Source organism: Pteropus vampyrus, unplaced genomic scaffold (assembly GCF_000151845.1).
Source record: "Pteropus vampyrus isolate Shadow unplaced genomic scaffold, Pvam_2.0 Scaffold5, whole genome shotgun sequence".
Lineage (NCBI taxonomy): Eukaryota > Metazoa > Chordata > Mammalia > Chiroptera > Pteropodidae > Pteropus > Pteropus vampyrus.
This window is the reverse complement of record NW_011888786.1, coordinates 1,265,896-1,279,486: the sequence shown is the minus strand read 5'-3', so window position 1 is coordinate 1,279,486 and position 13,591 is coordinate 1,265,896. Positions and strand designations below refer to the sequence as shown.

The following is a 13,591-nucleotide window of genomic DNA, read 5'->3' as shown; positions in this document are numbered from 1 at the left end:
CCAATTTTAAGAAGTAGAGAAATATTGTATAATTTTGAGGCTCTAGATGAATTTTTAGACACTGCCTTTGGAACCTTAGTGTCATTCTGTCAACTGATGCAGTACTTGCCCTGATGGAGAGATTCAGACCTCTCAGATTGCCCTGGCACGGTTCCTGCAAGCCTTTGAACCTCTGGAATTAAAAGCTGCCATTTTGAAATAATTAAGAAACTCGTTTCTTTGGAAGTGGGGTGGAGTGTACATCTGCAGTAATAATCAGATGGCTAGAGTGTCTCGAACTTGATTTTCAGAGTCCCCCTGCAAGCACACACTAAGGCACACATCAAACACTCAGATGTTCCCTAGTGAGGACCAGCACTCCACATTGACAGATGGTTCTATCTGGACTCTGAGTTTATTTTTCTCTTTAGAGCTTTTTACCCAGATACTACGTGATGGCTAGACTGTCATGGCTAGACTGCAGAGGTCCAGCAAAGAATCAATATCTCAATACATCAATGTGACAAATGTATTTACTCTTTGACCCACTGACCCCGTTTCTAGGACCTTATCCTACAAACATCCCTGCCCACATAATAAATGATGGATACATCAGATTACTCATTGCAACATTGTTTATGAGAAAAAAAATCATTGCAAACCAACCAAATGATGTTCCGACAGGCGACAGGTTAAACAAATTATGAAACATCTCTGTAAAAAAAAAAGTGAGGAATCTCTCTAGGATGTATTAGTAACCAGGAAAACACAAGTATTCGATACAAAGTATTGTATATGTAATGCTCCCTTTTGTATAAGAAAAGTTAAGGGGTAATTATATTTATTCATAAGTGTTTGTACTGTCACAAAGGAAAAAAGTGGTTATTAGGGTTGAGGGGGACAGGAAGTTTGACAGCCATGGGAGTGAGGCTTTTTATATTGCTTTGACTTTGACCCATGTGTATATATTGCCTTTTCAGAAATAACATAAAAATCACCAAATGTAATCTAAAACAAAAATGAGTACGTATATTACAAAAAAAAGGACCATTGGGGTCAGCACGTGTGTTGCCTCGTATCAGGCACGCTTATCAAAATTACCCTCCAGCTGTGAAATAACAAAATTAAGTGTGTGTGCAGATGCTTCCTTTGTTGCTTCTTCACATGTTCTAAAACCACAGAGAACGGATGACAACATCCTTCCTCTCAGCGAGGGCCCTTCTGCGGCCCGCCCAGGGGTCCTGAGGACAGAGCCAGCAGACAGGAGGTACATACATTTACATTTATTATACAGCCCTTAGAGAGAAGCACTTTGTAGCTATGTGCAAGCCTAAGAGAAGATATTTAGAAATTCAGAAATATTTCCAAGCTAAAGATGTCCACTTCCTTGAGTACTTTTCGGCCAGAGTTCACAACGGGGGCCACCATAACCCCAACAAGCCCTGTTTCGGTGGTTTCTGAAGCCTTTACTCAGGGAGTATTTCATCTCTGGTCTCAAAGGCTGCCCACAGCCCTGTGGCTTCTCTCAGGATTTTTCTTTCTTGCTCAATCCCTGCTAATGACGTGTCAGCGGCTGCGGGCTATGCATTCCCCCACGCGGCCCTCTGGAATCTACGTTCTTCTCCATCCCCTCTCTGGCCCGGATCCTGTCCCGTCAGGTCCCCAGAGGGAGGGGCGCCGGCGAGGCCTGGTTAGTTATTTCCTGTCTTTTTCCACTTGGGCTGCTATAACAAAATACCAGACATTGGGTAGCTTATAAACAACAGAAACTTCTTTCTCATAGTTCTAGAGGCATGAAAGTCCCAGAGCAAGGCACCAACCAGCGTGGTCACTTTCAGTGAGACGCTTCTTCCTGGTTCATAGCCGGCACCTTCGTGCCGTGTCTTCACTCACAGGGTAGAAGGGGTGAGGAAGATCTGTGGGGTCTCTTTCTTAAGAACAGGAATCCCATTCATAGGGATTAAGTCATCCGCCTTGATGACTAAGCAACTCCCATAGGCCCCCACGGCCTACTACCCCGTCTTGGGGGAGTTAGGATTTCAACATATGAATTTTGGGGACACACAAACATTCAGACGATGGCATTTCCTCAGCTGGTTCCCTCCTTGCAGGGTTGCCTCATGCCTGCTGGAGCCGTGGATGAAGGTCACTGTGCCTCTGCAGGTGGCCTGTCCATGATCCTCCCTCCTTCCGACTCCTGCAGCTGCTCTGCCCACTTGGCCCTTCAGGCCCTGGTGTGTCCAGCACACCATCAGCACCTTTGTAAATGATCCTTTGTTAAACCCTCCTCAGATTATCCTGAGTTGACTGTGTCATCTATATCTTTCTAGAACCCTGACCAATATAGACTGGCCCTACCTACAGAACAGTTTGATTTTGTCCTGTAGAAATTAATAAAGATAGCAACCCGCTCACCCCACCCCTGCCCCCGCATCTAAGAAATTATGGAGCCAGGACTCAAACTTGCACAAGTGACTTTAGAACTTACACTCTTAACCAGCATATTGGACCATCTGTGCGGTTACTATTTACTGGAATCATTATCATCATCACCATCATCAAACATCATCATCATCATCATTATCATCTTCTATATGCAAGGTCTAATTAATGTGTCTTCTTTCATTACAGAAAGTTAAGAAATATATTAAGAGAAATATTTTATTCCCTAGAGGTAACAGATGTGCACGTGGTACATATTCTTCTAGACTTTTTTCTATTTACACATAGTGTATATCTGAGTGGTTACTAGGTGCGGAGCAGAGTTCTAAGTGTTTTACACGTATAAACTCATTCAAACCCCACAACGTATGTTGATTGCGGGGACGAAAGCCAGAGATTTTCATAAGTCAGCATTAATCCTGGCCAGAAACCTATGCTGGGGTTCAAGTGTGCACTGCAGCCCTGGCGGACTCCCTCTTGCTGTGGGCTCACAGTCCCATAGCCCCTGCAGTCCCTCTCAGAACCCCAAGGAGACCTAGCAGCCGCGTGTCCTCAGCCTCAGGTCCTCAATTTCAGGAGCTTCCTTCCACGCAGTGAAGACTGCCTTAAACCAGGTGAATAACTCACCTGAGAAACCACATGGCTTATTTCCTTGTGCTGACCCTGGCCAGAGACTGTGAGAGAAGCATCTGACCAGCGACAAAGATGTCCTCCTTGACCTTACTCTATTCAGGATCCTTTGAGCCCTCCAGGACCCAACCTTGGGCTCTGTCCTTTTTTTGCTTTGTCCAGTTTTAGCAAAAATTCTTGCAAAGCAGAATCCTGTTGGGTCCATTAAAAAAAATCCCCATCCTTGAGAAATGATCAAGTTCCTCAGCCACCCCTCCCCAATATCTTGTCACCCTGGCCTGTGATGGGGAGCAGAATGTCACCCCCAAATATGCCTCTTTGGCATAGGGATTACTTTGAGTCAATCATTTTTGAGAAACAGCAGACACTGGAGAAGCTTTGAAAACTGAAGATGAGTTATCTTTTCTAAAGGGAAAGTTACATCTATAAAAGAAACCTCCACTTATGAGGGTATCTGCTTCTCTGTACCAGAAAAAGGATTATAGGTTTACACTTGGTGTAAGAGAAAAAGCATAAATTTTCTTTTTAAAAAAGAGGTTAGTACTGCCAAGAATATTTGCTATTTGCCCTGCTGAAATCTGATATTTGAAAAGATTTTTTTTTTAAAAGAAGAGCTCTACGGTTAGAAGCTGGACTAATTGGAAGCTGATTTTTTTTTTTTTTTTTTTGACACCAATAACATCTTCTAAGACCCGGCTGACCATCTCTTTTCCTCCTGGAATTACTCTCTGAACTCCTTTTATTTCCAGCTGTGATGTTTTCCCTACTCATTCAGCTATTTTTTTTTTTTTTTTTTTTCCATTTAAAAGAAGAGAATCACAAGAATGGAGATTCTCACAAGAATGGACATGCTGGTCCGGGAAGGGAGGGATGCCGAACAGAAAAAAATAATGCACATACACGACATTTACTGTTTCCTTAGTTTACATGTAGGCTATAATTTTACATGTAGGATGTAATTTAAAAGCAAAATAACAGGTACTATTAATTTAAAAATTTTTTATTATTTAATTACAATTAATATTCAACATTATATTAGTTTCAAGTGTATAGCATAGTGGTCAGACATTTATATGATTTACAATTGATCCTCCCAATAGGTCTTGCACCCACTTGATACTATATATAGTTATTATAATATTACTGACTATATTCTCCATGCTGTACTTTACATTCCCATGACTACTTACTAATTGCCAATTGATACCTCTTAATCTCTTCATCTTTTACACCCATCCTCCCAAATCCCTACCCATCTAGTGACCATCACTTTGTTTTCTATATCCATGAGTTTCTTTCAGTTTTGTTTGTTCATTTATTTTGTTTTTTGGATTCTACATATAAGTGAAATCATATGGTATTTGTCTTTCTCTGTCTGACTGATCTCACTTAGCATAATATACCCTCTAGGTCCATCCGTGTAGTCACAAATAAGATTTCATTCCTTTTTATGACTGAGTAATATTCCGCTGTGTATATATACCATATCTCCTTTATCCATTCATCTTTCGATTAGATCATTTAATCCATTTACATTTAAAGTAATTATTGATAGGTATGTACTTATTGCCATTTTATTAATTACTTTCTGATTGCTTTCCTATATCTTCTCTGTACCTTTCTTATTCTCGTGCTCTCATCTCTTGTATGTTGATGACTTTCTGTTGTGTTGTGTTTGGATTCCTTTCTCTTTATTTCTTGTATATCTCTTATAGATTTTTGGGTTGTGTTTGCCATGTGCTTCATGTATACAGAGCTATGTTTATAGCAGTATATTTTAAGTTGATGGTCACTTCATTTCAAATATATTCCAAAATCACCACCAATTTTACTCATCCCCTCCGCGTTTGTTTTTGTCATTACTTTTTACTTCTTTTGTGTGTGTGTGTGTGTGTGTGTGTGTATCCATTAATTTACTGTTATAATTACACATGATCTTCTACTTTTGCCTTTTAACTTTTACACTAGCTTTAGTGTTGATTGATCCACTGCTTTTGTTATGTGTTTGCCTTTGTCAGTGAGAATTTTTTTCATTACAATATTTTCTTATTCATATTTTTTTCTGTCTTCTTCTTTAAAAAGTCCTTTTAACATTTCTTGTAATACTAGTTTAGTGGTGATAAAGTCCTTCAGCTTTTCATTGTCTGGGAAGCTCTTTATCTGTCCTTCAATTCTGGATGATAGCTTTGCTGGGTAATCTTGGTTGTAGGTCCTTGCCTTTCATCACTTTGAATATTTTGTGCCAATCTCTTCTGCTCTGCAAAGTTTCTGTTGAGAAATCAGCTGGAAGTCATGGGAACTCCCTTGTAGGTAACTAACTGCTTTTCTCTTGCCACTTTTAAGATTCTCTCTTTGTCTTTAACCTTTGGCATTTTAATTATGATGTGTCTTAATGTGGGCCTGTTCGAGTTCATCTTGTTTGGGACTTTCTGTGCTTCCTGGGCTTGTACGTCTGTTTCCTTGACCAGGTTAAGGAAGTTTTCAGTTATTATTTCTTCAAATAGGTTTTCAGTTCCTCTCTTCTCCTTCCGGTAGCTCTATGACGCAAATGTTGGTACGCTTGATATTTTCCCAGAGGCTCCTTAAACTATCCTCAACTTTTTTGGATTCTTTTTTATTGTGGCTATTCTGATTGGGTGTTTTCTGCTGCCTTTTCTTCTAAATCGCCGATTCAGTCATCTGCTTTGTCTAATCTACTATCGATTCCTCCTACGGTATTCTCCATTTCACGTATTGCATTCTTCATTTCTGACTGGTTCTCTTCTGTTTCTACCTCCATTTCATGTTTCTCCCTCACTGAGTTCATCAACTCTTCCCCTCAGTTCATTGAGCGTCTGTTTTGAACTCTGCATCTGGTAGATTGCTTGTCTCCATTTTATTTAGTTTTTTTTCTGGAGTTTTGTTGTTTTTTCATTTGGGACATGTTTCTTTGTCTCATTTTAGCTGGCTTCCTGTGTTTGTTTCTATGTATTACGTAGAACTGCTATGTGGCCTTATGTGCTAAGTATCTTGTGTGGCTCGCTGACTACGGGCCTGACATTTTTCTGGGTTCTTTATGCACATGAATTCCCTTCATTAAAATCAGATTTAGGGTTGATTCTTTCACATCTCAAATGCTCACTGGGTCATGGTTGGTTGGGGTGAAGCCCTGTGACAGACACAAAGGCAAATAGATAAAGTCACTGTCCTCAAGGGAGACATAAAAAATAAATGCATTCAAAACTGCAACAAAGTGAGGCTTCAAGGAGGAAGTGAGCAAAGTATCAAATATGGAAGCTTATGTTGAGCATGGAGAACTAAGAGGAGGTACCTGAGAACATGGAAGGTCTCTGGGGACACAAGACTAAGAAGGCAGTGTGGGGCAAGTGGAAAGATCTCGAACGCTAGATTTAAAATTATGGATTCTCTTTTGCATCGATGATTTTGAACTGGGTGAGGGACTGTTGCAATCAAGACCTTGGTGTAGGATGTTTACTCAAACGGTGTTGTAGGCTTGTGGGGAATTGGCTAAGAAGCAGGAGCCCAGTTAGGAGCCAAGTCTGTGTTGAAATCAGCATCTAACGTGTAAAAAGCCTAGCACCTGCATGTGAATGATTCTGTTCTAGATGTATTCCCGACGTCAAACACAGCCTCATGTGTTTAAAATTATGACTATGTGTTTGAATACACATGGAGAAAAGTCTGCTACTTTGCACGTAGCACGGCAGAGGGTGTGTGTTGCCTTCTTCTTAGTTTTTCTGTATTGCTGAAAGTTTTTCAAGTGAGCGGGTATTATTTTTATATTCAGAAAAAAAGTGATCTTTATTGCTTTAAAAAGAATGCCTTTTTTCCCCCACAGAACTCAAAATGTCAGCATCTAATTAAGTCTCAGGCCAGCACTCTGTCAGTGGCTGTGTAAGCCAACTGGTAACCCAGCAACCTGAAGGCAGTGGACACTGTGTTCTCCAGGCCTGGCCTGCGAGACGCCCTTGGCTGGATCTTCTGCGGCATCAGCCTGAGGAGCTGGCTGCCTTGAGACAAACTGTGAACTGCAAGTCAGTTGGGGCCTTTTCTGTTCCTTTCTAGGTATCCCAAGCTCTTAGACCACTTGCCATCCTCCCTCCCTCTCTCCTCACCCGCACTAGTAATATATCACCCATGTCAAGCATTTTATTGAAATATGCATAAATAGAGAACGTATGACACGTGATGGTTTTAGTCTTCCCTCATACCATCCCTGACCTCCTCCAGCAACACTTACATTAAAAGGAAATTAAAGAATCATCCACCCTGTGCTTTCTTTTCTGCACCTGGTCCACTGGCACATCCATTCTCTCAAAACTACGTGTGGAATGTCCACTCTCTCCAGGCATGGCCGGGCCGGATATGCAAAGACGAGTAAGTCTTCAAAGAAGCCACAGTCCCAAATGATGACAAGACATGGTAAGGGAATTCACAGGTGGCTCGGGAGCAGAGGAGCAGTGAACAGCGAAGGCTCTTGTGGGAGAAGGTGCCAGAAGACTCGATAAGGAAGAGATGCTTAAGGGGGGCCTTAAGGTCTGCCGGATAAATGGCGGAGCAAGAAGGGAAGTCGATGCAGAGAGACCAGCACGTTCAAGACCTCGAGGACTGAAAAGTTAAGTCCTGTCTAGGTTACGGCAAGATGCTTTGTTTGATGGTGCCCAGCCGGCTGTGGCTTCTCTAAGAAGCTCAGCCCACTTTTACAATTCACTCCAGTGGCTACACCAGTGAAGATTCCACCGCATGCCAGGTCTTCTTGGATTTTGTTCCTCTACAGTCTTTTGTTCCAGAGTCTGTTTATTTAACCCGTTCTGAGCTTGACCTGGTTCCAAACAATACCCACTCTCTGCGTAGGCAGTATCTTACTGTACCCTGGCTCCAGAGTGTCCGGGCTTTGAATGAGGAATCCACTGTTCCTTCAGGTGTCTGAGTGTGTGCAGGGCATGAAAGCTGAAGACGTGACAAGTAGCTTCAGGAGGCAACGCTAACTAGCATCCATATCCTGGGTAAGGGCACACGAGGAAGTCTCGGAAGGTTTAACACATTTGGTCCAAAGAAATTGTGGAGCAAGTCTAAGATCTAAAGAACAGGTCAACGAACAATCGTTTATTCACTAATATTGATTGAGAATCTTTTACGTGCCGAGTGCTGGGCCAGGAGCTGGAGTTGCAACAATGAACACCCCCGCTACAGCTGCTCTTGGTACCCGCCATGTCTGGCCGGTGGCTAAGGCTAGTGGCTTTCCTGATGAGGCCATTGGGTGTCTGCTGTGATTGGTCAGGCCTGTGCCACAGTGATGGTTAAATATTTTTAATGAGACCTTTGGTCCCTGGCCTTGTTTTTAGTGGGTAAATATACAGAGTAATCAATATTCACATTAACAAATGAATAATTACAAACTGAAATAAGGAAAAGAACTTCGAAGCTGACGTAGACAGGGGCTGGTGGTCAGGGAAAGGTTTAAGGAGGAAGAGACTCTTAAGCTGATGAGGAGACCTGTGATGGACAGGCAGTGACTGGAGGAGACAGGAATGCAGCAAGTCAGAGCCTTCTGAGCCCATAGGGAGAGCCAGAGGATTCTGTGGACAGGATGAAGTTGAATCCAGTAAGACACAGGGGCGGAGTGGAGAACTGAAGAGCTGTGAAGAGGTCTCAGTTGGTTCGGGTGACAGTGGCTGCTGTGGTCTGAATGTTTATGTCCCCTGCAACATTCATATGTTGAAATCCGAATGCCTGACGGATGATGATGTAGGTGGGGCCTGTGGGAGATGCTTAAGCCGTGAAGGCAGAGCCCTCATGAATGAGACTAGCGCCTCATAAAAGAGGGTCCAGGGAGACCCTTAGCCCCTTCCACCAGATGAGAACGCAGCGAGAAGGCACTGGCTTACGAACCAGGAAGGGGCCTCCCCAGAACACAGCCATGCTGGGGTCTTGATCTTGAAATCTCCGGCCTCTAGAACGCTTTTTATAAATGACCCAGTCTGTGGTATTTCGTTGCAGTAGCCCAAACGGACTAAGACTGGCTCTTTTGGGGGAGAAATGGGAGGGTTGGTGGGATTTCTGGAAGAGGCGGTGATCGACACCGCCACTGCGGGTTAGAAAAAAATGTGCACAGCAAGGGTGCGCGGCCCCGTGGAGGCCGACCAGCCCGAGACCGCCGGGCCAGCCAGCCCCGTCCGCGCTAGCAGAAGCTGCCGTCACGTGGCGATGACCCCCTTCATCAATGCCGAACCCCATAAGCTACCAAAACGAGCCAAATCATCTCCTCCCATCACCTTTGGCCGGGGAGGGCTTCCGTCCGAATTGGAAGTTCATCAGTCAGGAGTGCCTGCGGCAAACGGCGGAAGCCACCGCAGCCAGTCCAAGCAGAAGGCTCTCAGAGAGAGCCAGGGATGAAGCTCCAAGGCTGTGCAACCTGAAACCGCACCCCAACTACAATGTCTGACCGCTCAGCAGAGACCCTGAGCCCGCCACTGGGCTCAGTCACCTCAGCCCGTGCCACCCGCACCACCGCTAGGACCCTGCCCCTGCTGCCTTTTCCACTCAGGGCAGGCTACGTCCTGGCTGCATCGCCATCGCCACCCCCTCTCTGCCCTGAAGTCTCAGGCACGTGCACCTGACTGGTCAAGCTTAGGCCACGTGTCTGCATCCTGGCTCCGAGGGAGACTGAGAAAGCACACTGCTAGCTTCTTTCTTGGGGAAGTGACCTTCTAGTAAGAAATTCCCCAGCATATAAGTTATGTTCCAGAGGAGAAAACGGGAGTGTTTTCAGCTCCCACGAAGCACTGAAGGACTAGAGTTAAGCCTGAATCGTTTTCCAAGATTGGATGGAGTTAGAGCCTCACCCCCACCCCCACCGGCTCCATCGTCCTGTTTCTTATATATTAAACGGGGCTGCCTAAGACAAAACAAAACCCCCTTTGTCTTGGAATGTTTTACTTCCACTCGGGACCGGCTACATAATTTTCAAGGCTCAGTAAAAAGTGAAAATGCTGAGTTCCACGTTTGAAAATTCAGAATTTAAAGACAGAGACAGAAGAGGTTCAGACCGAGCAGGGCCCTCTGAGCCCAAGCCTGCGAGTCTGCACAGATCGCTCGTCACCGAAGCTGGCTCTGCGTCCTCTTTCCTCTTGTTGGCCGGCGGCATTTATTTGGTTCAGACACCTGTCTAATCTACTGTTGTCTGATATGGCGAGAAGAGGTGAGAATTCAAGTAATATCCTCGATAACAAGATATCTGATCAGGTCTGGATCTACCTGGAAACCTCTCAGAGCTAGTACCCACACAGAGAGGAAGAAATGTTGAAACTCCAAGGCTGAATGAAGAACAAAAGTTGCTTTGGCAAGCTCCTTCATCCTGCCTCTCCTTGCAATGCCCGACTGTTTGGCATGGGATACCGGTCGTAATGGTGAGTAAACTGGCACAGGACTGTGAAATGTTACAGAGCGGGTCTGTCTGTCTTTCTTTTATTTTTTCTTTCTTTCTTTCTTTCTTTCTTTTTTTTTCTTTCTTTCTTTCTTTCTTTCTTTCTTTCTTTCTTTCTTTCTTTCTTTCTTTCTTTCTTTCTCTCTTTCTTTCTCTCTTTCTTTCTCTCTTTCTTCCTCTTTCTTTCTTCTTTCTTTTTCTTTCGTTTTGCTTGCTTGCTTTCCTTTCTTGTATAAACCTTGGTCAGATGTATTCTTTGAAGGGGGAGTAAGGCGTCCATAGCCTGATTTGGCATGCCAAAGGGTACACATGTCCAACATTTCTATAAAAAGAACATCCCAAGATTCAACCATCTATTCGAGGCTTCTCCAAAGATCAATGGGGCCTCAGCTACAAAAAGAAATCTCGGAACTGGTAATATCTCATGCTCGTCCCCACAACCTGGAAGGATTCAAGTTGCCCATGTCACTGGAGGCCTGACGCCCACCTACGGTGGTCTGGTGGTTTGGGTAGGACTATGACAGTGTCAACCCTTGGAAGGTGAGATAGAAAGCACGTTACCCCGACAGGTGGCCTTAAATGTGCCGGGGCAAGGAGGAAGGATGCAGTGCAGACACCAGCAAAGTCCAGCCTGGGAACAAGAGAGACTCTTCCTTGTGTCACAGTGCAGGGGAGAAGCAAAAACGCGAACGGTACGTGGATGACGGAGTTGCAAATCTAAGAAGACTGACGAAATGGAAAGAGGAACGAGTGAGGGTTCAGGTGGTTCTGGAACCGAACCCAGAGGCTTTTAACATGCCTGTGTCTAGCTCGGCAGAGGCCAGCACGCCCCAGCCCTGGACTTAGTCAAATGTCTCCTCCATTTACTAGCTCCATTTTCTCATCAGCCAAATGAAGATAGTGATGGTAACTGTATGGATGATTCAATTGTTTATTTATCATCTTTAACAGGGCCTGGTTCACGGTTAGAACTCAATACTAGCCATGGTCACGAGAGCGGTAAAGATGGCGATGATGGTGAAGCTGGCTTCTCTCCAGAGCATAGAACCCTGGAATAGGCTCCCTGGGGAGGGCCGATGAGCGTGTGGGTCCCACGAGAGAGGGGTAACCGTGGGAAGTGAAGAGGAACCAGGAGAGGAAGAGACAGAAGGCACAGAACCAGTCAGGAGGCCTTTGTGTCATTCCCAGTGAGACAAACTGATACCTGCCCAGGGCGGTGTCTGGAATGGTCTCTAGATAGTCATGAGATTGAATTGTAAACACGTTATACACAGTGATCATCAGAATGTACCGTTCCCCAGCTTTACAGTGAATATTTGGTCGAGTGTCCAAGCAAGCCACGTGGAGGCACCAGCAGGAGGACCCCACCTGGAGAAGGAGAGCAGCGGGCTCAGGGAGAAAGAGCTTGATGCTCAGAGCCACACCTTTGGGGAGCAGCTCTGCTGATGGAAAAATCTCTTCCCTTCACAGATAGGCAGGCCCCACGGGATGCTGGTGCACTCCCACCGCCCACTCGCTGGCCCCCGAGGGATCAGAGTCTGAGATCGCTCGTTTCCGAACGACCCACACTGGCTTTAGGTAAGAAAAGGGGTAAAGAGAAAAGGGAAGCATCTGTGAAGAGCTTTTGGTTTTGTTTTTCTTTTCCGGAAATGTGTTGTGCTGGGGGCAAATTGCCACACATGTATGATATGTGTATGTGTGTAAATGGGTCTGTATTGCTCTTTTGCTGACTGTAAAAGTAATGCATACTCATTAGAGAAAAATTGCAAAATACAAAAAGTCGAAAGTTGAAGATAGAAATCAGTGATTAGACCACTATCCAGAAATAATTGCTCTGCCTTTTGATCTGTTACCTTTCCTTTGATTGATTTACGATGTGTAGATCATACAAACGCACATATATAATAGATCTGTTAAATTTATATTTTATTTAGACAATTGGATCATATGACTGTTTTATATCCTATCTATTGCAGTTATTGTTGATGTTTTTCTGTGATTAAATGTTCTTTGGAAACATTTCATTTACATATAATGAAATTTACTCTTTGTGATGTATCTGAGTGTTGATGAATACGTAGATTCACATTACCACCACCACAGTCAAGATACAGATCCGTTCCGTCACTGCCCCCCAAATGCCCTCCCGCTGTTCCTTCTTAGTCCCTCTCCCAAGTCCTGACCCCTGGCAACTACGGATCTGTTCTCCACTCCTATAATTGTGTCATTTCCAGACTGTCATGTAGATAGAATCATACAGTATGCAGCCTTTGGATCTGGCTTCTTCCACTTAGCACAATGCACGTGTGTTTCATCCATGTTGTTGCATGTATCAAGGGCCAGCTGTGCTTTATCGCTGCCTAGTACTCCGCCGCACAGATGCATCGCTATTAGCTCATCTAGTCCCCAGGTGAGGGACATTTGGGTTGGTAAACATGACTTTTACTATTTGAATGGTATTCCATCCTGCACATCTACCAAACCATACGTAAACAGTTCTGTGTTGAGTATGACCCTGTTATACCCATGTTAAATGAACATCCTCATACATAAATCTTTGCCTTCCCAATATATATGTATACCTTCTTACAGTGTACATATATCTTAAGCTGTCAACGAATATACAGTATGCCCTGCTGGGGATCTAGAAAAATATAGAAAAAATAAAAAATACAGTTCTATTAGAACTTTCTGAAAATCTTTGATTATATAATAAACGGTGGGGTCTCAGTGCTTTGTACCATCACGAAAATAGAAAATAATAACTCACTTTAATTCTCATGCAGCAGTTTTAACTTGTCTCTCGGTTCTGAAATCCTAAGCACATATATCTTTAAAAGCCCATTTTGGGATACTGTTTTCCCAGCAGGAAAATGAAACCTTGACGCACACAGGACGAGAAGGATGACTGTGGGAGAGCTGGTCTCAGGGCCGGTAGGGGCAGGTAGGGCAGCATAGCTGAGTTTTTAGTTATATTTGAGCACCTGCAGCCAAAGCCACTAAGAGAGGAACGACAAGACTGGCACTCTGTTCTGCGTAAAGGAAAGGGACTTCTCTTAGAGTAGATGCTGCTGCCCTGGGAATTAAAACAGAAGTAGAAAAAAATGTCAGTAT

General features: G+C 44.0%; 1 protein-coding gene across 1 annotated transcript in view; it reads right to left on the bottom strand.

Annotated features, from left to right (window-relative positions):
* Positions 1 to 12,386: 12,386 nt before the first annotated feature.
* BST1 (bone marrow stromal cell antigen 1) overlaps positions 12,387 to 13,591 on the bottom strand; it is a gene marked incomplete at its 5' end in the record, with an annotated part of 17,768 nt that continues 16,563 nt past the window's right edge. Inside the window, one exon of the mRNA XM_023533928.1 lies at positions 12,387 to 13,553. Within this exon, the coding sequence (XP_023389696.1) occupies positions 13,448 to 13,553 (106 nt within the window). The remainder of the gene's footprint in view (positions 13,554 to 13,591) is intronic.